We start from the raw sequence: 26,346 nt of genomic DNA, 5'->3' as shown, positions 1-26,346 counted from the left end.
TTAATCCTTGTTCCAAAATATCTTGACTGACCGTGGGAAGTAGTCACAAATATCCTAGCTTCTTAGAAGTAGAAAGTAATGGAAGTCTTAAATAAGATCCAATCAGGAAGCAGTGTGAAATAGAGGAAGGAACCTACTGTATGGACTTTGATTTCAATTCCAGCTACATGTCACACCCTGCCAGTGATTATAGACAGATTTGCCTTGCCTCTTGAAGCTTAGTTTCTTCATCTGTGGTGGTGGTAATACCTTTTCTAGTGAAATTAATGTGTGTGCTATATCTTTTCCTCAGCTCCTAGCACAAACATGAATTACCTCTTTAGGTTGCAGTTCAGTATTGGGATTGAAATTTTGCTTTCACAGTTTGAGAGTGGCATCTTAGTGATGTAGTCCAATCCTGTCATTTTCTAGGTGGGCAAATTTAGATTAGACAGGTGAAGTGAACTAATCAGTCATCAGGGTGGCAAGTTCTATACTAGAATCTTGGGACCTATTCTTCCTACCATAGATTTCTGCTTTGTCTGTATTCATATTAGGAAAATCAAAATTAATTTTGTGTGGCCTCTTGGAATGTTGTGTTAAGCACACAAGATGGGTTATCTTCACATCCCAGCTTTGCCACTGATCAGTTGTGTAGTTGTGGGTAAGGTGTTAACTTTTCTAAAACTTTGTTTATAAATTAAAATGATAGTTCTATAGGAAAATTCATGCAAAAGCATTAGTGCTTCGCATGTAGTAAATAAGTGAAATATGGCAGAATAAATATGCCTAGAAAAAAGATCAATGTGATATGAAAAGATTATTCTGTTTAGTGTCACAAACCCTAGTATATGCAGCAAAGAGGACCTGAGGGTGCTTTCGTTGTTGATTGCAATAATGCTGAAATTTAAAATCTGAAATAATTCTGAGTAATGCTCAAATATTATTTCTTCCCCTTATACTCAGGAATTACTGTTCTGTTTCCCACCCACCTTACCTGACAGCTGTGCCCTTCTTTATCCGTTATTCTTTGGAATTTCACTCTTCCGAACAATAATTGCTAACATTTTTTGCTTCAGTTTTTTAATTCTCTCTTAATTTGAGCTTAAATAAACTGCTAGAAAGAAACAAAATGTAGTTGTCAAATATATAAAATGCATGACTGTATAGCTATAAAGATACTGTATTTAATACTCCAATCCTATTGAGATGATAAATATATTACATTCTATAGTAATAAAACATAATCTTCCTGTAAGAGTTAGGTGGTGATTATTAGTTGTAATGTACTCAAAGAAATAACCATGCCTACAACATCTCTAAGAATACTAACTATAATTAGAATTCCATAAATAAGCCGTGTAGTAGCTATTTAGCTTTGTTCCCTGTGGATGCATGGTTCTCAAGTTGGAGTGACACTTAAAATCTCCTCTGGTGCTTATTGAAACTTTGACCTCAGATACTCTGATTTGTATAGATCTGCCATGGAGCCTAGCAGTCTGTATTTCTTTTTCATCTTTCTTGAAAGGCAGGAAGACAGAGAAAGCTCATCCATCTTCTTATTCACTGCCCAAGTGCCCAGAGACTGGGCCAGGCCAAAGCCAGGAGCACAGAACTCATTCTGGTCTCCCACATGGTTAGTAGGCACTCAATTAGTTGAGTCATCATCTGTTGGCTCCCAGTTTCTGCATTAGCAGGAAGCGAATTGTTAGTGGAATTTCCAGCAGTCAAACCTGGAACTCTATGGAATGTGGGCATCCTAAGAGGCATCTTACTGTTGTGCCATGTGTCCACCTTGCAATCAAATTTTTTTTAACAAAACTCTTAAGCAATTCTAGGGTGTTGGCCCATACTTCAGTTTATCAAACACTGCTGTAGGTCATCTCCAGCTTCTCGGAATGCTGTTGGGAAAACCAGATTCTTTTGTGACATGTTCCTGTGAAATAGATTTATTACTGATGATTGAGAGAATCTACTTACGCTTATATTTAGACAGTATCTTGGCATTAAGTTTTGGAAGCAAATGTTATGAATTCCTGTTAGACCTTTTAAAATATTATTTAGATTTGGTAACACTGATGTTTTATAACAGTGTTCTGCTCATGGCCCTCCTTAAACAAAAGTCTGCCATTTTAAGACAATTTAAATTATGGCAAATATGATAAGCTATAGTATCTGTTTTAAGATACAACATCTGAACTGACCGATTTCCTCAAGTTGCAAGTGTTAAAGCTAGCTTGAGGAGTAAGCGTTTAGTCTAGTGGTTAATATACTTGCATTCCATATTGGAGTATCTGAGTTTGGTTCCCAGCTCTGACTTCTGACTTGAACTTCTTGTCAATGCAGACCTGGAGAGGTGGCATAGATGGCTCAAGTTAGGAGACTACCCATATGAGAGACCTGTTTGTGTTCCTAGCTTGGGTCCTCTCCTCTGTCCTGGCCATTGTGGGTGCTGGGGAAGTGAACCAGCAGGTGGCCTCTCTTTCTCTCTCCTTCCCATTCCCCTTCTGCCCCTGTAAGTGATAACTAAAAAATAAAAACCAGCTTGATCTAGTTTAGGTATAATAATAGCCAGCTATATTTTTAGGTAAAAAATGTAAGTCATTTTTATGTAAAAAATGTACATCAGACTTTGGCCCAGCTGATTTGGATATCCACAGAGACATTTTATGACAACAAAGTATACGAAATAGAATAGGTGTTGTGAGACAGACTTACTGCAGCTCCTTTCTCTGTAGAAAGGATGCTTGCATAAGTAATAAAACCAAAGGCTATACATTGTATGCTTTTACTTTGCTGGCACTTTTCCTTTCAGTATATCAATCACTAGAATGGGGTATCTGTCTTGTATTATTTCTTGCTTTTCTAAGATCTCATTTTCCCTGGGCATTCAGCTTTTAATCTCCAGAGTTCTGGCTGGTACGGAATACTATGATAATCATTAATATCCTTGTGACTTGTGACTTCCTATTTATGTTTTTAAGGATAGAAATTAAAATCCCTATATTCATTTTACAACGAATTTATTTTTTAAATATTTATTTATTTATTTGAAAGTCAGTTACACAGAGAGAAGGAGAGGCAGAGAGCAAGAGGTCTTCCATCTGTTGGTTCACTTCCCAGATGGCCACAACAGCCAGAGCTGCGCCAGTCCGAAGCCAGGAGCTTCTTGGGGGTCTCCCATGCAGTTGCAGAGGCCCAAGGCCGTGGGCCATGTTCTGCTTTCCCAGGCCATAGCAGAGAGCTGGATCAGAAGTGGAGCAGGACCGGCGCCGCGGCTCACTAGGCTAATCCTCCGCCTTGCGGCGCTGGCACACCGGGTTCTAGTCCCGGTCGGGGCGCCGGATTCTGTCCCGGTTGCCCCTCTTCCAGGCCAGCTCTCTGCTGTGGCCAGGGAGTGCAGTGGAGGATGGCCCAAGTACTTGGGCCCTGCACCCCATGGGAGACCAGGAGAAGCACCTGGCTCCTGCCATCGGATCAGCACGGTGCGCCAGCCGCTGTGGCCATTGGAGGGTGAACCAACGGCAAAAAGGAAGACCTCTCTCTCTCTCTCTCTCTCACTCTCACTCTCACTGTCCACTCTGCCTGTCAAAAAAAAAAAAAAAAAAAAGAAGTGGAGCAGCCGGGTCTTGAACTGGTGCTGGCACCACAGGCAGTGGCTTTACCTGCTATACCACATCGGTGGCCCCCAACAAATTTAAATGACAATTATTTTAAGACTTGGTAAAACTTAATGCATATCTGTGATGCTGGTGAATTTTCTCTTGGATAGACTTTAATATATGGCTATTTTTCATAAAATTTTTAAGACATAGCAGTTTTAATGCTGTTCCTAGTACATTCCAAGTCATGTTTATAGTATATGAAATAAATATACAGAACAATGATACATAACTTAAAATCCTTCTTAATGCAAATGATGGTTTTTATATATATTGATCATACGTATAAATGCAACTTTTTGATTTTTTTTAAAGATTTATTTAATTTATTTGAAAGAGTTAGAGAGGTAGAGGTAGAGATACAGGTCTTCCATCTGCTGGTTCACTCCATAGTTGGCCTCATTGGCTGGAGCTGCACCAGTCCAAATCCAGGAGCCAGGAGCTTCTTTCAGGTCTCCCACACAAGTGCAGAGGCGCAAGGACTTGGGCCATCTTCTGCTATCCCAGGCCATAACAGAGAGCTGGATCTGAAGAGGAGCAGCTGGGATTAGAACCGATGCCCATATGGTATGCCGGCGCTTCAGGTCAGGGCTTACCTGGCTGTGCCACAGTGCTGGCCCCTTGATTATTTATAAAACAAAGGCAAAATGTAGAAATGTGTAAACCAATCTGACTACTTATTTTGTTATATAATCTTATAAAATGTGACATTGTTATATCAGTATAACCCATTCCGTCTTTTTTTTTATTTATTTATTTTTTATTTTTTACTTTTGACAGGCAGAGTGGACAGTGAGAGAGAGAGAGAGAGACAGAAAAGTCTTCCTTTTGCCGTTGGTTTACCCTCCAATGGCCGGCGCACTGCGGCCGGCGCATTGCGCTGATCCGAAGGCAGGAGCCAGGTGCTTTTCCTGGTCTCCCATGTGGGTGCAGGGCCCAAGTACTTGGGCCATCCTCCACTGCACTCCCAGGCCATAGCAGAGAGCTGGCCTGGAAGAGGGGCAACCGGGAAAGAATCCGGTGCCCCAACCGAGACTAGAACATGGTGTGCCGGCGCCACAAGGCGGAGGATTAGCCTATTGAGCCACGGCGCCTGCCCCCATTCCATCTTAAGTACTTAGTAAACCCTTCCAGGAGTTCCGAATTTCATAGTTCCTGATGAGTTTAAGATTTTACAGGCCGGCACTGTGGCTCACTTGGCTAATCCTCCACCTGCAGCGCCGGCACCCCAGGTTCTAGTCTCGGTTGGGGTGCCGGATTCTGTCCCGGTTGCCCCTCTTCCAGTCCAGCTCTCTGCTGTGGCCCGGGAGGACAGTGGAGGATGGCCCAAGTCCTCGGGCCCTGCACCCACATGGGAGACCAGGAGGAAGCACCTGGCTCCTGGCTTTGGATCGGCGCAGCCCGCTGGCCGTAGTGGCCATTTCGGGGTGAATCAACGGAAGAGGAAGACCTTCTCTCTGTCTCTCTCTAACTCTGCCTGTCAAAAAAAAAAATGCATAAAGATTGGCTTTTGGGAGAGAAAAATACTTATACTTCAGGCTGTGAAATACCAGTGCTTTTGCTATATACTTGTTTGGCTAAGCTTCATGCACTTTCCAGATTGGTTTTCTCATCTGTGAAATGGACTCAATACAATTATATACTTTATATGGATCATAAAAATGTGAATTATATATAAATATTTAGCACAGTCCAAGTAGTTTCTTTGGTTGTGAATATTTTTAATATGTGTGTATTATTCATTTAATCATATGCAGGCCTATTTTTTATTTATTCTACACCTTAAATGTTTGTTTTTACCTACCTGAAAGGCTTAGTAATCTTCCATCCATTGGTTCACTACCCAAATGCCAGGGCTGCTGAGCTATGCCAAAGCCAGCCGTCTAGAACTCTATCTGGTTCTCACATATGTAGCAGAGTCCCAAACACTTTGGCCGTCATCTGCTACCTCCTAAAATGCATTTGAAAGTCAGACGTACAAAGAAGCAGAGGCAGAGAGAGATCCATCCTCCATCTGCTGGTTCACTCCCCAAATGGCTGCACAGGCCAGGGCTGGGCCAGGCTGAACTAGGAGCCAGAAACTTCCTCTGGATCTCAGATGTGGATTTAGGGGCCCAAGCACCTTGGCCATCCTCCACTTCCCAGGCACATTAGCATTGAATTGAATGGAATCGGAACTGGAGCACCCACATGGGATGTGGGCGCTGTAGGTAGCAGCTTTGTTCACTGTGCCACAGCACTGGCACCTAGGTCTATCTTTTAAAAGTTCCATAGAATAAGGACCAAAGTCCATAGTATGTGTCATAAAGAACCTATCTTTGTGTGCGTGTGTGTGTGTGTGTTTTTTTAAACATTTATCTGAAAGTGTTACAGAGAAAGGGAAAGAGATCTATCTGATGAGTTTAAGATTTAAGCCAGAAACCTGGAACTCCATCCAATTCTCCCATGTGAGTGGCAGAAGCCCAAGTACTCTGGTGTATTAGCAAGGAGGTGGATTGGAAGTGAAGCAGCCAGGAGAGGAACCTATGCCCAAACAGGATGCTTGCATTGCAGGCAGCAGCTTAAACCACTGTGCCACAATGCTGGCCCCGTATCTTGTCCTTTCAATGTCACTGCCTGTGTTTCTTCTCAACCCTCCTCCCCACACCCTCTCAGGACTTTGAGCTTGTTTCCTCTGCTGGAGGATAACAAACTGAAGACTTAAGTACAGTAAGTTTAATGAAAATAAGTACCTTTTTTGCCTAGGGCTCATTTATCTTTTGTGGTACCTTCTTTGAGAACCATTCCTCTTATTCATTCCCTAATCCCTGTGTCGTTTTGTACTATTTCAAATATATTACCTACTTTTTTTAAAAAAAGATTTATTTGAAAAACAGTTACACAGAGAGGTAGAGACAGAAGTCTTCTGTCCTCTGGTTTACTTCCCAGATGGCAGCAACGGCCAGAGCTGCGCTGATCAGGAGCTAGGACCTTCTTCCAGGTCTCCCACGTGGGTGCAGGGGCCCAAGGACTTGGGCCATCTTCCACTGCTTTCCCAGGCCGTAACAGAGAGCTGGATCAGAAGAGAAGCAGCCGTGGCTTTAACCCACTGCACCACAGCACCGGCCCCCTATTACCTACTTTAATAGTAGAATTAACAATTTTTCTTCACAAGTGTCTGTTTCTTGATTAAAAAAAAGGGGGGGGATCACGTGACTAATTAAAAGTTTGTAAAGTGAAAGTGCATGGACTCTGATCCTTAAAGTATACAAACTGTGGAACATCTATTTTAGCTTTGTAGAGCAGTTATTTCTTCTTTAGGAGGAAAAATGAATAAATCCTATCCATTTGATTGAATATTAAGTTATTTAATTCGATGTCTAATATTTACACAACTTTACCTTATTAAACTAGCTTTCTATTCTTATTCTGTATTATGGGTTTATGTATAAGAATTCTTTTTGGTATTTTCATTTTATTTGGAAGAGACAGAAACAGAGGTCTTCCATCTCCTGGTTCATCCCCCAGATGCCTGCAAAAATGAGGGTGAGGCCAAAGTGAATCCAGGAGTCTGGAACTCACTCTGGGTCTTCCATCTGGGTAGCAAGGACCCAAGTACTTGAGCCGTCATCTGCTGCCTTTCAGGGTGTGCATTAGTAGGAAGGTTGATCCGAATCGGATGTGGGACTCAAACCCAAGTATTCTGATAGGGGATGTCGGCATCTCATGTGTCTGCCTAAGCCCAATTCTTGCCCCTTGTGTAAGAATCTTAGGTGGGAGCCAGTGTCATGGCACAATAGGTTAAGCAGGTTAAGCAGCTGCTTGGAAAGCTAGAATCCCCTGTCACAGCACAAGTTCGTGTCCCGAATTCTCTGCTTCTGATCCAGCTCTCTGCTTATGTGCCTGAGAAAGCAGTGGAAGATCTCCAAAGTTCCTGGGCCCTTATGGCTCAACTGGGAGACCCAGATGGAGTTCTGGCTCCTGGATCTGGCCTGGCCCAGCCAGTCATTGTGGCCATTTGGGAATGCAAAAACAGATCTCTTTCTCTCTGCCTTTCAGATAAATAAGATTAATCTGAAAAAATGAAGAAGAATCTGACATGGAGATACATAAGCATATTTGTAGTTTGTGGAATGGGAATAACCCATACTTTTCAAACAGCAGCATGATTGGAGTGATGTTTGCTGTTATTTTGGAGTAAAGTTGATCCGGAGATAAAAACTGGTTTAGAGAAAGAAAATTTAAGCTGTTTATCATTAGAAGAAAGCACAGTTTGCATCAGAAGCAGTGTGAGTTAATTGTGGTTTATGAGAATCTACCATTTATTTATTTATTTATTTATTTTCAACGGCCAGGGCTGGGCCAGGCCAAATCATCTGGATCTCCCACATGGGTGTAGGGGCCCAAGCTCTTGGGCCATCTTCCACCACTTTCCTTGGTGCATTAGCAGGGAGCTGGGTCACAAATGGAGCAGCTTGGACTCAAAATGGCTTCCATTTGGGATGCTGGTGTTGCAGAAAGTGGTTTAACCTGCTACGCCACAATGCCAGCCCATCTGCCATTTCTTTGTGATGCTGTGTGTAGCATAAGCTATGCTTAACTTTCTTTTTTTAAGATTATTTATTTGAAAGAGTTAGAGAAGGAGAGGCAGAGAGGTCCTCCATCCCTGGTTCACTCCCCAATTGGCTGCAACTGCTGGAGCTGTGCCAATCCGAAGCCAGGAGCTTCTTCCAGGTATCCTATGTGGGTGCAGGGGCCCAAGGGCTTGGGCCATCTTCTATTGTTTTCCCAGGCCATAGCAGAGAGCTGGATTGGCAGTGGAGCAGCCGGGTCTCAAACTGGTGCCCATATGGAATGCTGGCACTGCAGGTGGTGGGTTTACCTGCTAGGCCACAGCGCCAGCCCCTAGCCTTGAACTTTAACTGAAGAGTAGGAGTAGTCTTGTGTGGTGAGAAAATTTTAATTTGGTGTTGAAATTTGAATGGGTGGCAGGTTTCACACACTTAAGACTTGCAATATGTACATTTATTCTTGCTTACTTTTCCTATAATCCTGGATAAACACAAATCACTTAGACATTCCTGACGCTGGAATATGGGCTGCCATATGATATCACCATGTGCTTATTAAGAAATTCTCAATATTAACTAGCCTTCATGGGTTCTTGCCTAATATTTAGAGAAGAATTCTAAATACCTGCATAAATGAACGAGGCAGCATGATAAGTTTTAAGCTTTTTATTCAGTGAGAAAGATGCATAGGAGAGTGAGGATGTTAGTTTAATCTAAGGAGAAGGGAAAGTCTGGAAATTAGGTTGGAGTCCATACCAAGCAGAAAGCAGGCCAAAAGCCACGTCTAGCAAGTGTTTTGAGCAGCTATCCACAGCTTATCATGAGCAGTGAAGCAGTGTCAGAGAGTGATTTTTGAGGGCACTCTTTGCCTTTTATATATTTTTCAAAGGGGAGTGATTACATGGTCTGGGGGGCAGGTGGGTGCCCAGGTGTGGTCAGGTAGGAACATGAGGTCACACAGGGGTGTGGCAAAGGCATGGTCTTCCAGCTCACAAACCTAATCAGTTTTAGCCTGTATGCCTGCCTACATCATTCCCCCCTCCGAGACTGCAGACCTTAATCTTAAAAGATGTTAATGGGCATAGAGTCATCATCTCTTCTGTAGCTGCTTCCTGCTTATTTGGAGCATAGGCCCTGCCTGTCCTTGATCCGGAAATCTCTGCCTATCTCATCTAACAAGTTAGTTTCATGCGCTGGAGCTCTTTCAGTCACTGCCAATGTCTGTGTCCCCTACATGGTCATCATTGCTCTCAGAAGTTGTTGGGTTCTGAAACATAAGTTTGTCAGTTAACATGAGCAAAATTGGAATAACCCCAAACGCAACTGGTGTGTCCCTTAAAATGGAAAGAGCATGTCAAGCCATCTCCCAGACAGTAGGTGGTATTAGGCTGCCCCTATATAGACTGTAAAACCATTTAGCTTGAGCATAGAGGGCTTTGATGTCCTTCTCTGTGAACATGGTATTATTTGAGTAAAGGTGGCAGATTCCATTAATCATTGCTCACATTCTCCCTTGTTCTATTAATATGTATTCTAAGGCCTTTCTATTGTCCATAACTATTCCTGGAGAGGGAGTCTACTGAAGCCAGGGCTTGCTGCAGAAGCCGGCCTGAGGTGTAAGCTAGATTACCCAGAGCGAAGGTCAGGTTTTTAAAATCAGTTTCATATCACTCTTTCGGACTTTGACTCTTTGCCATTGAGGAACCCACTAAGGAGTCCTTCGGCCAATAATAGCTCCCAGAAAGAATCAAAAGAAGAGGTATGTATACTAGCTAAGCACTAAAGTATAGCATTTTGGCTTGGCTAAGACAAGAGCTTTACTTACCTTTTTGCATTTTGAAGAGGTATTTAAGATCTTCAGTTGGCTCACAGGAATAAGCAAATGTATGTTGGATTCACCTGTGGAACCTAAGAGGTGGAAGTTTAATCCTTGACAAATGTACCCAGCTTGGAACGCCCTGTAATTTTGCTGAAGTAGGTGTGCTCAGCAGTACCTGGTAGGGTCCCTTCCACTGGGACTGTAACTGATCTGAAGGAGATCCTTTCAGGTTTTTATAGGACCAAGTCCCCTGGAGAGATGGGCTGCTCATGAGTTTCAAGGTCTGGTGTCAGGAGGACCTTATTGCCATACTTTACCAGAACCTTTTGTATCTGACCTAAGTGTGGGTTCTTGCCTAATATTCAGAGAAGAATTCTGAATACTGGCATAAATGATCAAGGCAGCATCATATGTTTTAAGCTTTTTATTCAGTGAGAAAGATTCATAGGAGAATGAGGGCCCTTATCTAAAAGAGAGATAAATCTGGATTCATACCAAGTACCAGGAGACAGCCACGTGGAGGAGCACGCAGGCCAGGAAGCATGAGGCTGGTGACCCGAAAGCCACACGCCCTGGAGGCACAGGGCAGCAGGGGTCCACACTGGCAAAAGACCAGAAGATAAAAGGGCCAAAAAAGAGGAAGAGAAGGGGCACACCATGTCCCAGGCTTTTAATCCACTTCCAAAGGGGAATGGTTAATTAGCTTGGTTGGCCAGTGGGCACACAGGCGTGGCCAGGTAGGGGCATGAGGTCACACAGGGGCATGATGAAGGCGCGGTATTCCAGCTCACAAACCTAATCAATTTTATCATGTATGCCTGCCTGCATTGTTCCTAACCGTGGCTTTAGCTTAGACTAACTGGAAGGTTTTTAGTTATGAAATTAGAAAAGCAACTATATAGTGACAGAAGACCAGACTTACATAAATACCAAACCAGTACCACTAATAAATATGTTAATGGAAATGTTGTCTGAAATAAAGCATACAAACTTTATAGACATTGACTAGAACAGAAAGAAAATCTGCAGCTTTAGAGGAAGGCAAGCAAAGTGAAACCTGGATCCTGCACTCAAATTGTTTTTCATAGGTTTTTTTTTTTATTATTTTTTTGGACAGGCAGAGTGGACAGTGAGAGAGAGAGAGAAGGTCTTCCTTTTCTGTTGGTTCACCCTCCAATTGCCGCTACGGCCGGCACACTGTACTGATCCGAAGCCAGGAATGAGGAGCTTCTCCTGGTCTCCCATGGGGTGCAGGGCCCAAGCACTTGGGCCATCCTCCACTGTCCTCCCGGGCCACAGCAGAGAGCTGGACTGGAAGAAGAGCAACAGGGACAGAATCCGGCACCCCAACTGGGCCTAGAACCTGGTGTGCCAGCACCACAGGCAGAGGATTAGCCTGTTGAGCCGCGGCGCTGGCCTTCATAGTATCTTAACTCTTCACTTACTCTGTTAGTTTGGAAAAATTACTTAAATCCCTTCTACTTCAGGTGTTTTCATCTACAATGCTCTTGAACAGTGACTGATACTGGTAAGGAACTACATTTTTATTTCAAGCAAGGGATAGTTAAAAAATTCCATGAAGCATCAATTACTAGTTTAGTAATTAATTGCTGTAAAGATACAGGAAATTCCATTGATAGTCCTTACTTGGAATGCTATATTATTTTAAACTAAAAACTATTTGAAGGGATTTTTTAGGTTCTTTGACATAGCATGTGGTCCTTCTTAACCTGTTCTTCCCTAGGACTTAAAAGTTTTATTCAGTCTCTCTTAAGAGTGTTTTCCAGAAATACAGCTCTGAGATGGGGAAACACCACCTGTGATGAGTTGGGAACATAATGATGAGCAAGATGATCATAGCCTCTGCCTCTAAAGAGCTAATACTCTGTAACCTTTACTGGGCAAAATACTTTACCTATCAAAGCATGCCTATAAAACAGAAGAAACATATCTCATGAAATTGTTGTATAATTAAGTGAATAACATTGAAAGAATGGGTGGTACTGGGACATATTGGGCACTCAAATGTCAATTCATTTGTTTTCTCTTATGAATACACAAGAATCAATCAATTATTAGAATAGAGAGATTATAGTAGAGTCTGCATTAAAACTTTTTTGAAGGTTTTATTTAATGAATAGATTTCATATGTACAGCTTTTAGTCTCCTCCCCCATTCCCACCCTTCTACACCCCATTTCACCTCCTACTCCCATCTCCCATTCCATTTTCCATTAAGATTCTTTTTGAATTGAATTTATATACAGAAGACCAATTCTCTACTAAGTACAGATTTCAACTATTTGCACCCACACAGAAAAAGTATAAAACACAGTTTGAAGACAAATTTTACCATTAATTCTCATAGTACACCTCATTAAGGACAAAGGTCCAACATGGAGAGCAAGTGCACAGTGACTCTGTTGTTGATTTAACAACTGACACTCTTATTTATGATGTCAATGATCACCCAAGGCTCTTGACATGAACTGCCAAGGCTATGCATGTTTTTTGAGTCTACAGACTGTCGGTTTTAGACCAGGCCATACGCAAAGTGAAAGTTCTCCCCCTTCAGAGAAAAGTACATCCTTCTTTGCTGGCCCCTTCTTTGCACTGGGGTCTGACTCAAAGAGATCTTTCGTGCAGAACAATTTTTGCCACAATGTCATCTTTCCATGCCTGAAATGCTCTCATGGGCTTTTGATCCAGATCCGAATGCCTTAGGGGCTGATTCTGAGGGCAGAGTGCTGTAAAACTTCTTTAATATGTTGTAGTGGATTATACACAAGAACTTTTAAAAACTTCTAACTTTGGAAGCTATAAACTTGATATTAATCTTAGTAGAAATGCTGATGAGGAAAAAATACATGGTAATGAAATGTCTAAAACCTCTGATTCCTTTTTTTTTTTTTTTTAAAGACTTACTTAATTATTTGAGAGGCAGAGTTACAAAGAGATAGAAGGAGAGATACAGAAAGATCTTCCATCTGCTGGTTCACTCCCCAAATGGCAACAATAACTGGGACTGAGCCAGCCAAAGCCAGTAGCCAGGAACTTGTTCGGGTCTCTCACATGGGTGCAGAGGCCCAAGGATTTGGGCCATTCTCTGCTGTTTTCCCAGGCACATTAGCAGGGAGCTGGATAGGAAGTGGAGCAGCCAGAACTTGAACCAGTGCCCATACTGTTTGCAGGTCCTACAGGCTGCAGCTTTAACCTGCTGAGTCACCGTGCTGGCTCCAAAAATTCTATTCTTTTAATGAAAGTGGTATTGTATCAGGTTTTCATAGAACTTAAGTCCTTTATAGATACTAATTTGTTTAGTAATCTTAAACTGTGACATAGATGCTATTATTTCCTATACACTGTAAATAAGGAAACTGAGGTTAAAGTGGTTAAACAACTTTCCTAAAGTCACACCAACGCTAAAATGTTAGAGCTTGGATTAGAACTCCAGGTAGTCTGGTTGCAGAGTCAGTGTTTAACCAGTATGTACACTGCCTCCAACTGAAATAGGAGATATTGTTTTTCTTTTTAAAAATGATTTATTTATGTGAAAGGCAGAGGTACAGAGAGAGACCAGACCTCAGTGAGAGAGAAAGAGATCCAGTGAGGTAATTCATTCCTCAGATGACACAAACAGGACCTCAGAACTCTTCCCAAGTCTCCCCAGTGGGTGGCAGAGGGCCATGTAGTCAGGCAATCTGCCTCTGCTTTCCCAGGAGCATTAGCAGGGAGCTGGAACAGAAGTGGAGCAGTGGGGACTCAAACAAGCTTGGCTCACTGTGCTACAATTTCTGCCTTGGGAATAGATGTTTTAAAAGCATTGTCTCGATCACAATCTTTTTCCTATTTGTTTATTCAGTGAGACAGTTGTATTTTTCTTTTGTTCTTTTAAATAGCTGTCATGGATGCACTCGTAGAAGATGATATTTGCATTCTGAATCATGAGAAAGCCCATAGGAGAGATCCAGTGACTCCAGTCTCAATATATGCAGGAGATGAATCTGTTGCTTCACATTTTGCCCTTGTCACTGCATATGAAGATATCAAAAAACGACTTAAAGATTCAGAAAAGGAGAACTCTCTCTTGAAGAAAAGAATAAGGTTTTTGGAAGAAAAGGTAATTTTAGCTTCTACCTTTATATGTTTTATGATATAAAGAATGATTCAAAGCATTTGATATTTTAAATACTTTTCTGTCTTCCATAGTTGTAATTAAATTTCCAGGGATAATTCACTGTTAATCTCAAAACTCTGGGTATTATAGTCAGACTGTGTTTTACATACCATGTTCTTAGTGAATGTTTATAGAATAGAAATTAAAATTTGAAAAATTATATTCCAAATATTTTCCTTCCTGCTCTTTCCAGTTTGCCTTACTTAACTGTGTGTATTTTATTCAGAGTTTTCAGGTTTGTACAGAAGAAATAATGGATATCAACAAAGGAAATTAAATGTCAAAGGAGAAAACTTTTGAAATATTGTTCTAATAGTCATCACAAGGACCAGAGTCTTAATTTCCTCAACATTGTTTTATTAACACACATATTAGGCATAATGATTTGAAATTAATGTCCTCTGTTTAACTTACATGTAATATGTGGACACTCCTAAGTCACCAGATATGGTTAGCTTTGTATATTGAGACATCCTTCTCAATTATGCATTTATTTTTGAGTTTTAAAGTTTTAACTTAGTTTATATTTCTTCAGATCAGATTGTTCATATTTTACAAACAGCAGGTTCCACAGACAGTAGTGAAAATGAATTCTTAGCTGCAAAGGAAATTATCCTGTAGTAAAATAATCAAAAATGGAGTTTGGTAGTTTGATTCTGTTAGGGGAGTTAAGTGGAGGAGAGTGAGTTATAAAGGTAACCGTAATTTCTTTGCATTCATATGAAGCTTCTGAATTATAGTGGTGGTTAAGTAAATATGTAACATATTAGGATACAGAAAGAAGGTAACATTTTGGAGCTCATACCTGTATTTAAAGATGTACAAATTACATTTGATGTACAGTTTATATTGCAAATATTTCTGTATTTTGTGACCTACTAACCCAGTAATTCTTATTCTGAAATAATATGTAAGATTCAATTAACTAATATTTCTATTCTTTAAAAAGTAAAGTATGCTTTGATACTGTTTCTGATGGTGGGAGTTATGACTGACTTAGAAAACTGGTATTTCAAAAGAATATTGTGGGCTGGCGCCGCGGCTCACTAGGCTATTCCTCCGCCTTGCGGCACCGGCACACCGGGTTCTAGTCCTGGTTTGGGGTGCTGGATTCTGTCCCGGTTGCCCCTCTTCCAGGCCAGCTCTCTGCTGTGGCCAGGGAGTGCAGTGGAGGATGGCCCAGGTGCTTGGGCCCTGCACCCCATGGGAGACCAGGATAAGTACCTGGCTCCTGCCATCGGATCAGCGTGGTGCACCGGCCGCAGCGCGCCGGCTGCAGCAGCCATTGGAGGGTGAACCAATGGCAAAGGAAGACCTTTCTCTCTGTCTCTCTCTCACTGTCCACTCTGCCTGTAAAAAAAAAAAAAAAAAAAAAATATTGTTGTGTACTGTGTTGTAGTGCAATGAATTAGTGTGTTATAAGTATGAAGTGTAAAATAGTGACTAAGTAAAAGAATAGAAGGCCTTTTTTTTTTTTTTAAAGATTCATTTTGTTTATTTGAAAGAGTTACAGAGAGAGAAGTACAGCCAGAGAGAGAGAAAGGTCTTCCATTCTGTTAGTACATTCCCCAAATGACTACAACTGCCAGAGCTGAGCTGATCCAAAGCCAAGAGCCAGGGAGCTTCTTCCGGGTCTCCCACGCGCATCCCCCACTGCTTTCCCAGGCCACAGCAGAGAGCTAGATCGGAAGAAGAGCAGCCAAGACTCAAACTGGCACCCATGTGGGATTCCGGCGCTGCAGGCTGGGGCCTTAACCCACTGCGCCACAGCGATGGCCCCAATAGGAGGCTTTTAAAGATAACTCTGTATTCTTTTCCTTTCTTAATCTGTAAAGGCTAATTTAATTAAAAATGAAATGTTCATTTAATTATAGTCCAGCCTCTATCCCTGAATTATAATGATTAAGGTAAGATGTGCAGCCATCAAAAGACTGGCTTATTTTTTTACTGTAGATAACTTTCTGAAGCTTTCTCTTTTGATTTCCACTAGCTAATAGGGGCTCGATTCGATGAAGAAACAAGTTCTGTGGGACGAGAACAAGTAAATAAGGCCTATCATGCATATCGAGAGGTTTGCATTGATAGAGATAATTTGAAGAACAAATTGGATAAAATGGTAAGTTGATTTTAAAAAGAATGGTATCTGTATATTACAAATGAGTTTTCTCTTTCAAGAGGTTTAAAATTAGAAATGAAGTTGAATTTTAAAAACTTAAACTACACGTGGGTAAGGTAAATTGAAAATGTTTTATATCTATAACATTTCTATACTTAATAAGTACTTAGTATGTAATGTTGTTTAGAGCTTAAAATACATCTAACACCACTAACTTATTTTGAAAAATTATGATGTGGTAGAATTAGTTTAACAAAAGAAGAAAAGCCAGTGAATAATAATGTACCAGTTTGGAAAAAGAGATTAGTTAGAAACACAGTTCATTTTCACACCTTGCCTTTAAGGATTAGAATGAGAATTTTTTTTGGTATCTACTTGAAAATTAAGATTTATATCAACCGGTAGATTTTATTGAATATAATTTGACATTTTTCCTACTTAACTAGAATAAAGACAACTCTGAATCTCTGAAAGTGTTGAACGAACAACTACAATCAAAAGAAGTAGAACTCCTCCAGCTAAGAACAGAAGTGGAAACTCAGCAGGGTATGCCACTTACTTGTTATAAATATTCTAACAAAAATAGTACATTTTTCCATTATGTGTTATATACATTATCAGTTTTCTATCTGTGTGCCGAGACCCTAACATGAGTTTTTAATGTTTAGGCTTATGTTAATTACTGTTTGGCTTTTACACAGTATCAGATCCTTTTAACATATCCTTAGTTGTAAATTACACTTTTCCTAGAAAAGATTTGATGGCTTTTATTCAGGGCTAGTTTGTGATGAAGTAAAGGAAAAAAGAAGTAAAACCCCTATCTTGTCATGGAGTAGTTAGAGTTCTTTCTTTTTTCTTTTTTTCTGAATATTGTTAAGAGATGCAGATGAGATGTTGGAGTAGAACGTTAGTGTTGGGACATATGGTTGATAGCCTGTTCCCATGAAAACTCTGGTGAGACAAGCTAAGGAGTAGACCTCTCAGAGATCTTATAGGAAATAGAGATGAGCTTTCATAGCATGGCAGAATTGGGCTTTTTGTAGGTTGAGAGACTGAGGTACTAAATCAGGAATAAAGCAGTATCCAATTGTGTTATATTCTATGAAGTGAATATGAATAAAATTGTCCTGACATCATGTGTTCTAGGCCTATTGATAGATCTTTATACTTTCTGAGAAGACCAGGTTAGCTGAGCTCAGTTTACTATTTTTGTCACTGTTTAATTGTTACACATGCAAAATAGATTATTGACCTGCCAACAATTTTAGCATATGCTGGATTCGTGTGTTATATTTTAAAACTGGCAATTGACAGATTTTTGCCTTAAATAGAAAATTGGGAATAGAGTGATTAATATTTTCTAAAACAAGATGGCTAGATCCTTATTCATTAGTATAGATTTTTTTTAAAAGATTTATCTATTTATTTGAAAGTCAGAGTTACACAGAGAGGTTTTCCATACACTGGTTCACTCCTCAATTGGCTGAGACGGCCAGAGCTGTTCCAGTCTGGAGCCAGGAGCTTCTTCCGGGTCTCCCACGCAGGCGCAGGATCTCAAGGACTTGGGCCATCTTCTGTTTTCCCAGGCCACAGCAGAGAGCAGGATCAGAAGTGGAGTAGGCAGGACTCGAACCGGCATCCACATGGGATGCCAGCACTGCAGGCGGTGGCTTTACCTGCTATGCCACAGCACCGGCCCCAACTATAGATCTTTTAAAGCAATTACTGAATTTTAAAAATTACTGATGGGTATATATGTTTTATATTTTTTCTGTTATCTACATTTTACCAACAGACTTTTTAGAATTGCAGTCAATGTACAAGGCAAAGATAACAATATCTGTGTCAATCCTTTTTGTAGTGATGAGGAATTTAAATTCTCCTTCATCAAACTGGGAGGTGGAAAAATTGAACTGTGACCTGAAGATCCATGGTTTGGAAAAGGAGCTGGAATTGATGAGGAAAGAATGTAGCAATCTCAAAATAGAACTACAAAAGGCCAAGCAAACGGTACTGCAGAATATTAAATTGACAAATTCAGTATTTTTGTTCATGATATGTTAATTTATAACTAAGTAATAAACCACTGAGTTAATGTAAGTTGGAGCTACTTAGGGAATATTCACATTCCCTGAAAAATTTACCTTCCCCTTTAATCATTTCTTCTAAATTGGATACCCTATGCACTTAAACCCTGATCTCAGAGTGACCTAATTTTGCTTTTTTTAAAAAGACTTTTTTTTTTCTTAAGAATTTTTAAAAAAGCTATTTTGCCCACTGGAGTGTTCCAACATTAGTAAGGAACTGTGTTTCCTATTTCATGTTCCTCTGGGAAGCCACCACCAGGAAGCTACTACCTGAAAAAGGAATTACTTCCTATATTCACTATCTGTGAATTCCAGGTGTCCTTAGAATGAACTGACATTTCTTTCTTCTATAATGCAGTTTTTATTAGAGGATATGAATGAATCAAGCATTAAAAATTATATAGCATTCTGCCTTGATCTTGACCAAATAAGTTTCTCTGCACTGGGCAGTGAGAACTCACTTTGGAGCCTTCAGCCATGATAAAGGGGAAACACTGAAAATTAGTTAATTTTGTTAGAGCCAAAAAAAAAAATCTTGACATCTGAAGTTAATTTTCCCAGCTTTGAACTTTTGGCCACACACCACAATTCCTTCAAAGGCTTCTAGCATCCTGTTCCACAAGCTTAATTGCCACAGTCATTGAGAGGCATCTTTTCAGATGATATCAAGAAAAGATCTGCATCTGAAGTGAATTTAATTGTGTATACCATCTACTTAATTTGGTAGCTTTTTAAACATAAGGGTATAATAAGTATTACCATAGAATTGAAAACCTGTCACATTATTGTGATTTTGCTTATATAATGATAGGAATGTTTCTAGCTTTTAAACTTAGTTTCTGTAAAGTAGGCATTTTTTCATGATGATTAAATTAGTATATGTGAAATAGCATAGTGCCCAAGATGTAAACATTTTTCAAAACAACTTGATCAGACTATCCCAGAAAAGCATTTCCTGTAAGTGGAGGGGTGTGTGTGTGTGTGTGTGTGTGTGTGAGAGAGAGAGAGAGAGAGAGAGAGAGATGTTAAAAGTTTCGGTTTGGGGAGCTGGCATTGTGGTATCATGAGTGAAGTCACTGCCTGCAATGCCGGCATCCCAAATGGGCACTTGGTTCAAGTCCCATTTGCTCCACTTCCAATCCAGCTCCCTACTAATGTGCCTGGGAAAGCAGTGGTCCAAGTCTTCAGGCCCCTGCACCCACATGGGAGAAGCAGATGAAGCTCCTGGCTTTGGCCTGGCCCAGCCCTGGCTGTTGGGGGGTAGAGAGGGAGAAGTGGCAGATTCTCATAACCACAGTTAACGCAATACTGCTTCTGCTAATGATAAGCAGCAGTTCTTATCTCCGAATTCAGCTTTATTCTAAAATAGTAGCAAACATTCCAGTTGTGCTGCTGTTTGAAAAGTATGGGTTATTCTCATACCACAAGCTACAAATATGTTTATGTGTCTCCATGTTAGATTCTACACTTTTTTTTTTTTTTTTTTTTTCAGATTAATCTCATTTATTTAAAAGGCAGAGACAGATCCTCTGTGCACTCCCAGATGGCTGCAGTGACCATTGGTACCCATTTGGGGAGTGAAACAATGTATGACAGATATCTCTCTCTCTCTCTCTCTCTCTCTCTCTCTCTCTCTCTCTATATATATATATATATATATAACTCTGCCATTGGAATAAAATAAAATGAATCTTTTGAAAAATTTCCATGTGAAACTCTTCCACTAGGTGGTGCTAAGGAATAAATTTGCTTTTAAATTCATCTGCAAGCAAGTGGCAGAAAAAAATTCAGAACTTCAGAAATTGCTTTTCTTTCTGTTAAAAATTATTTATTTTCATTTTATTTGAAAGGCAGAGAGATCTTCTATCTTGGTTTACTCCCCAGATGCCTGCCACAACCAGGGGTAGGGCAGTCTGAAGCTAGGAACCTAGAACTCAGCCCATGTCTGCCATGGGGCTAATGGTACCCCAAATACTTGGGCTATCACCTGCTACTTCCTCAGGTGCACATCTGCAGTATTCTGGAGTTGGAAGTGGAGTTGGGACTCAAATCCAGGCATTTTGACTTGGGATGCAGATATCCCAAGAGGCTTTGTCAAACTCCCATCCCTTTTTAAAAAAAAAAAAAAATTATTTGAGAGACACAGAAAGCACTCTTACCTGTTCGGTCACTTCCCAAATGGTCATAATGGCTGGGGTTGGGCACAGCTATAACCAGAAGCCAGAAATTCAATCCAGTTCTCTAACAGAAGTTTGGGAAGAACCCACCACTCCTTCCATGGTCTGTGTTAACAGGAAGCTAGAATCAGTCACAGCTGGGTGTTAAACTCAGGTATTCCCATGTGGGATGTAGGTATCTTATAGGAGTCTGAACCAGGCTAAACTCCCACTCCTAGATATCACTTTTCTGATGAAGTATTTCTGGGAAACAAGAAATTTTTAACAATTGTAGTGAGATAAGGGAGGAATAGTGGGGGAAAAAGATTTTGAAACTTGATCCCCACTTACTAGAGGTGAGAAGATTGTGAAGTGTAAAATGCTCATGACTAATATGAATAAATGAACCAGGAAAAATAATAGAAACAGCAATTTATCAGGGGTTTTAAGTTGAAATCTTGATATAGAATTTGGACTTTTAAATCTTGTTTCTGAAATGTTGCTGTTCAGGGTCCTCTTCAATGTGGCAATCTGCAAACTAACCAAGGAGAGAAATTTGTTTCCACATTAATAGTCTTGCTTATATTTATTCTAGTCATATGTACAAGTAAGTATCTTTAAGGTGATACTTTCTATGAAATACTTTAGTATATTCTCAAATATGTAATAGCATCCTACTGGAGTTTTGTTTTATAGTATTTAGTTAGTGTTTAGTTTTTGTTTTAACTACTTAGCATAGTAATGATTGGTGTTAGTAATAAGCTCAAGGTTCTGGGGCAGTTCTGTTATGAGCCTTTTAGAGTTTCCATATCTTCTAATATTCCAGCCATTTTATACTCTGAGCTATTGATCCTGAGTGAAATACAGTCTCCTAAGCTGCGGAAGAAACACCAGTGAAATGGAATAGGTTTAGAAGATGTCTAAGTTACATAAAAATAGTCCATTTGGAGTGTCACAACATGCCAAAGGGTATTAAAAGGTTCCGAGTTGTATTGTGTAAGAACCTGTGTAGCTTGCATGTTATTTCCCAAGATTTTGTAGTTGAGGTACCTATTTATATGAAATGTATACATCATATAAAGCATCAAATGGGGAACAAATCCATTGGTACCTTTAGAACATGGCCAACTGATTACTAGCCAGGAACAGGGTCTTTGGTTATTGGAGACAATCCCTTTAAGCTTATTGCTGATTTACATTAGAGTGTTCCAAAGATATTTTCCCACCAAAACTGTTAATTTTCAGAATATTAATTGGTTTTAAAGATGAGCAAGGTTTTCAGATAAAATTGAAATATTAAAATAGTTTTTAAGAATGAATTATTCAGATAAATTAAAAGTGTGATCAAATTCTTTAATTTCCTATGGAGGGAAGAATGATTTTCAAGGATATTTACCTTCATAGTAGTCAAATCTCTGATTCCTGGGTAAGTTCTGTTTCCTCTCTACAAAGGGCTCCCTAACATGCAATTCAGCTGTCTTCTTGTAATCTAAAGCATTTTTGATATTTTACTCCCCCAGTTTAAGAGTATACATGAAATTCTTCGTAACTTTTTCAATGTTCCACTTCAAAGCATATCATTTAGATCATATAAGAAGTAGTGAAGTTAAATTTTGTTTCCTCTGCATGTACTGGCCACTGCTGCCAGTAGAATTAGTACCTGTGATAGATCCTTAAATGAGAATGCATTGCAAACAGGTTTTAGAGTCGTCTTGGACATATTAAATTCATTCCTTTTATAGCTTCTTTCTGTAGTATCTGCAGTCTAAACTACTAAAACTTGGAAGTTTATAGGAACTTTAGGCAATCCTTTCCAGAGGGACCATTTTGTATCTGTGTAAGAGGAGATTGATGCTGATCTTTTTCAACAGTAACATGTGAATGCTTGGTACTTTTTTGTAATTATACAACAGAGTAAAATAGGGAAAAGCTTGTATTTTCCCATGGAATTCATTCAGCTGTTTCAGCAATAAACAGTGATGTGGTAAACATATTTTACTTTTTTGAATATAGACTTCAGATTGATGCCTTCACAGGTATATTTGTAAGACTATGTTCTATAACAGTATTTTTAAAGAAAATTTAAGCACTGATGCTTTAAGTAATTATAAGTGATTTAGAAATATTTGGTATAGGTTAAAACTTCATTAAAATTTAATGTGAAGTCTAGTTTTGCCCTATATAATTACAGATATTCTGTAAAATCTGAATCCTATCTCTACAGATCTGAAAATAAATAGGATGTAATAGTTACAACTTAACTTTTTTAACAAATGACAGGATCCATCTGAGGATGACAACCTGAAGAACTGCACTCTCCAAAGAGTAAGCATTTCAAGGTATGAACATTCTTCAACATTAAAATATAAGTTCTCAAATTATAGGTCACTTTGTATGGTGCCTAGATTTTCGTTATGATTAAGTTTAAGCACAAAACAAGTGGATAGTCTTTGGATACTGAATGTAACCTCTGATCACAATATATTTATAAAAAGCATTTCATTGTTACTTAGCAACAGTCTTGAACTTGAGTAGAAAGATGCATATTGTGATGCCTTAAAATTCTGACCATTCAGTAATACTTTGCATAAGGTTTTAGGGAACTAGCTTTGTGGAAATTTTCTATATTAAACCTTGATTTTTATACATGAGAATATGTATTTCTATATCTAATGATATTTGTCTAAGGGCAAACTTGGACAACATCTTTGGAGTAGTATGAATTTTTTTTTTTTAATTTATTTATTTGAAAGAGTTACACAGAGGAAGACACAGAGAGATTCCATCTATCTGCTGGTTCACTTCCCAAATGGCAGCCACGGTTGGGGCTGGGCCAGGCTGAAGCCAGGAGTTGGGAGCTTTTTCCACATCTCCTGTGTGGGTGCAGGGGCCAAAGGGCTTGGGCCATCCCCCACGGCCTTCTAGGCACATTAGAGGGAACTGGATCAGAAATGGAGCAGCTGGGTCTCAAACTGACCACCCATATGGGATACAGGTGTCACAGGTGGCACCTTTACCCACTCTGCCGCAACGCTGGCCACATATTATCAAATCTTCAAGAGAAAAATTTCTTTTTATGGTAAAAACAGAAGTAGCTATCACAGTTCATGTACTTTAACTTCAACCCATTTTTTCTAACATAAAGATCATTTTTAATTCACTAGCTTAAGTTCTGTGTTTTAAAATATCTGGTAATTTTTATATCTACTGTTGGATGACCTCTCTACATGAGTACCTAGTATCCAATGAAAAACACTGATTTGACTTTGTTATTTAGTCATTTGGCTTCTGGAATCCACTAAATAAATGAAATGAATTGTCTCAGAGCTTTCCTAATCAAAAACCTGCCTGAGAGAAATGATGAAATAGGGACAGCAGTTTGAGGAAAAGCATGCAACTACTCTTTTAGATTGAGGGTGGGCAAACTTTCCCTTTAAAAGTACCAGTAATAAGTATATTAGGGTTTTGGGGCTACAAATACAATTTCAGTTATGTCTTTTTTTTTTTTCCCTAAGATTTATGGATTTGAAAGGCAGAGTTAGAGAGAAAGGGAGAGACAGAGATCTGATCTTCCATCTATAGGTTAACCCCCACAAACTGTCATAATAACCAAGGCTGGACCAGGCCAAAGCCAGGAGTCAGGAACTCCTGGGTCTCCCATGTGGGTGGCGGGTTCCTTGGGCCATCTTCTGCTTTCCAGGAAGATTAGCAGGGAATAGGATCAGAAGTACAGCAGCCAGGACTTGAACTGTCACCTGTATGGGATGCCAGCATCCCAGGCTGTGGCGTAACCCACTGTGCCACAATGCCAGCCCCAGAATTTTCTCAAGTTTTTACAGCAAGAAACTTTTTCCTTTAAAAAAAAAAGTGTGTAGTACAGTGTCCATGTAAACTATTTTTCAATGTTATCAAAGTTATCTTTTCTCCTGGCAATCTAGGTTTCCCCTATTCTGCTGTATTTGTCATTTTTATAAGCCACTCCAAACCATTTTTGGAAAGAAGCAGAGAAAATACATTAGAATCAGACTAGTTCAAATAAAGAGGCTATATAAATAGTGTATTTGAAGTACGTACATGGCATCTGCTTCTCTTCAGGGGGATTACATGGTTTAGATGGAGAATGTCTTACCTGCATCCCCTCAAAAATAGTTGTTTGAAAGCATTAGATGCTAAGCAGATGGTGAAGAATCTCTGTGCCAGGATTTGAGGGAGGTTGAAAGCCCAGGAAAGAAAATCCAATTTTTGAGATACTGGAGCTATAATTGTGGCATCTGACAGTAGTCTTGAATTCTCTAATGCTCAGTATCAATTTGGAGATAGTTTTAGAAAGAATTCCTCGAATTTAATGTAAAAGTACTTTGTGTTAACACCATACCAAATGGAGCCGGCATTGTGGTGTAGGGGGTTAAGCTGGTGTGTAGGATGCCAGCATCTTGTATGGGTGTTGGTTCAAGTCCCAGCTGCTGCACTTCTGACCCAGCTCCTTTTAATGTGCCTGGAAAAGCAGCAGAAGATGGTGGAAGGAAGGGAGAAAGGGAGGGGGGGAGGGAAGGAAGGAGAACGGGGAGGGAAGAGGGGAAGGAAGAAATCCAAACCAAAGATATGGTATGTTAGAAAACAGAACCAGAGGCATCACAATGCTAGATTTCAACACATACTACAGGTCAGTTATTGCAAGGTGTCCGGCACGTAACAAATCTTTGCAGGCAGATGAATCAATTAATTCACAAACTTCTATTGGGATTCCGCTCCCAGGCGAGGTTCCCCAGTCCCAACAGAGCGGGGCCGGGGAAGTCGTGTGTCAGAGGTTGGGAGGGCTCCTTTTATAGATACAGGGTGTGGGGGGTTAAAGTTTGAGGTGGGTCTGATCCTCATTGGTTGACCTTTAGGCACCCGCAGGGACCTTGACAAGGACTTTTCTTCCCCAGAAGTACAGGTAGGGACTCGCCATTCCCAGAAGTATAGGCCTTCCCTCCTTGCGGATCCCAAAGCTACCAAGTTATAAAAACAGCCTGGTAATGGCACAAAAAGAGACATGGAGGCTATTGGAACAGAATTAGAAACCCCAGAAATTAATCCACGAATCTACACAACCACCTCATCTTTGACAGAGCAGCTAAAATCAATTCCTGGAGAAAGGACAGTCTCTTCAACCAATGGTGCTGGGAAATTGGGTCTACGTGTTCAGAAGTATGAAACAAGACCCCTACATTATACTGTGTACAAAAAGCAACTCAAAATGGATCAAGGGTCTTAGTCTATGACCTGATACCACCAAATTACTAGAGGAGAACGTTCAAGAAACTCTGTAAACATTGACATAGACAAAGACTTCTTGGAAAAGACCCCAGAATCACAGGCAATAATAAAAGCAAAAGTAGACCAATGAAATTACCTCAAGCTAAGAACCTGTGCGCTGCAAAGGAAACACTCAACAAAGAGGCAACCAACAGCAATGGGAGAAAATATTTGCAAACTGTACAACTGCTAAAGAATTAATATCCAGGTCTGTAAAAAGCTCAAGAATTCAACAAAACAGTCCAGTTAAGAAATGGCCAAGGGATATGAACGGACATTTTTCAAAGGATTAAATTCAAATGGTCAACAGACACATGAAAGAATGTTCAGTATCAGTGAAATGAATATAAAAACTATAATGAGGTTTCACCTTACCCCAGACAGAATGGCTATTGTCTAAAAATCAAAAATCATGGCTGGCGCCGCAGCTCACTAGGCTAATCCTCCACCTTGTGGCACCGGCACACCAGGTTCTAGTCCCAGTCAGGGCGCCGGATTCTGTC

The 26,346-nt window shown here is 40.0% G+C and overlaps 1 protein-coding gene across 3 annotated transcripts in view; it reads left to right on the top strand.

Annotated features, from left to right (window-relative positions):
• AZI2 (5-azacytidine induced 2) overlaps positions 1–26,346 on the top strand; it is a 38,929-nt gene that overhangs the window by 2,195 nt on the left and 10,388 nt on the right. For all 3 annotated transcript variants that reach the window (XR_007924458.3, XM_017346753.4, XM_017346754.4), the window contains exons 2-6: positions 13,909–14,129; positions 16,177–16,302; positions 16,749–16,848; positions 18,164–18,312; positions 22,826–22,884. Coding sequence is in view for 2 of the 3 variants with exons in the window: in XM_017346753.4 (XP_017202242.1) it covers positions 13,914–14,129; positions 16,177–16,302; positions 16,749–16,848; positions 18,164–18,312; positions 22,826–22,884 (650 nt within the window). In the remaining variant the exon portion in view is untranslated. The remainder of the gene's footprint in view (positions 1–13,908; positions 14,130–16,176; positions 16,303–16,748; positions 16,849–18,163; positions 18,313–22,825; positions 22,885–26,346) is intronic.

Source organism: Oryctolagus cuniculus, chromosome 4 (genome assembly GCF_051225735.1).
Source record: "Oryctolagus cuniculus isolate XC-2025 breed Fujian yellow rabbit chromosome 4, ASM5122573v1, whole genome shotgun sequence".
In the NCBI taxonomy this organism is placed as follows: domain Eukaryota; kingdom Metazoa; phylum Chordata; class Mammalia; order Lagomorpha; family Leporidae; genus Oryctolagus; species Oryctolagus cuniculus.
Note: the sequence above shows the minus strand (reverse complement) of the source record. Positions and strands in the feature narration are given on the sequence as shown.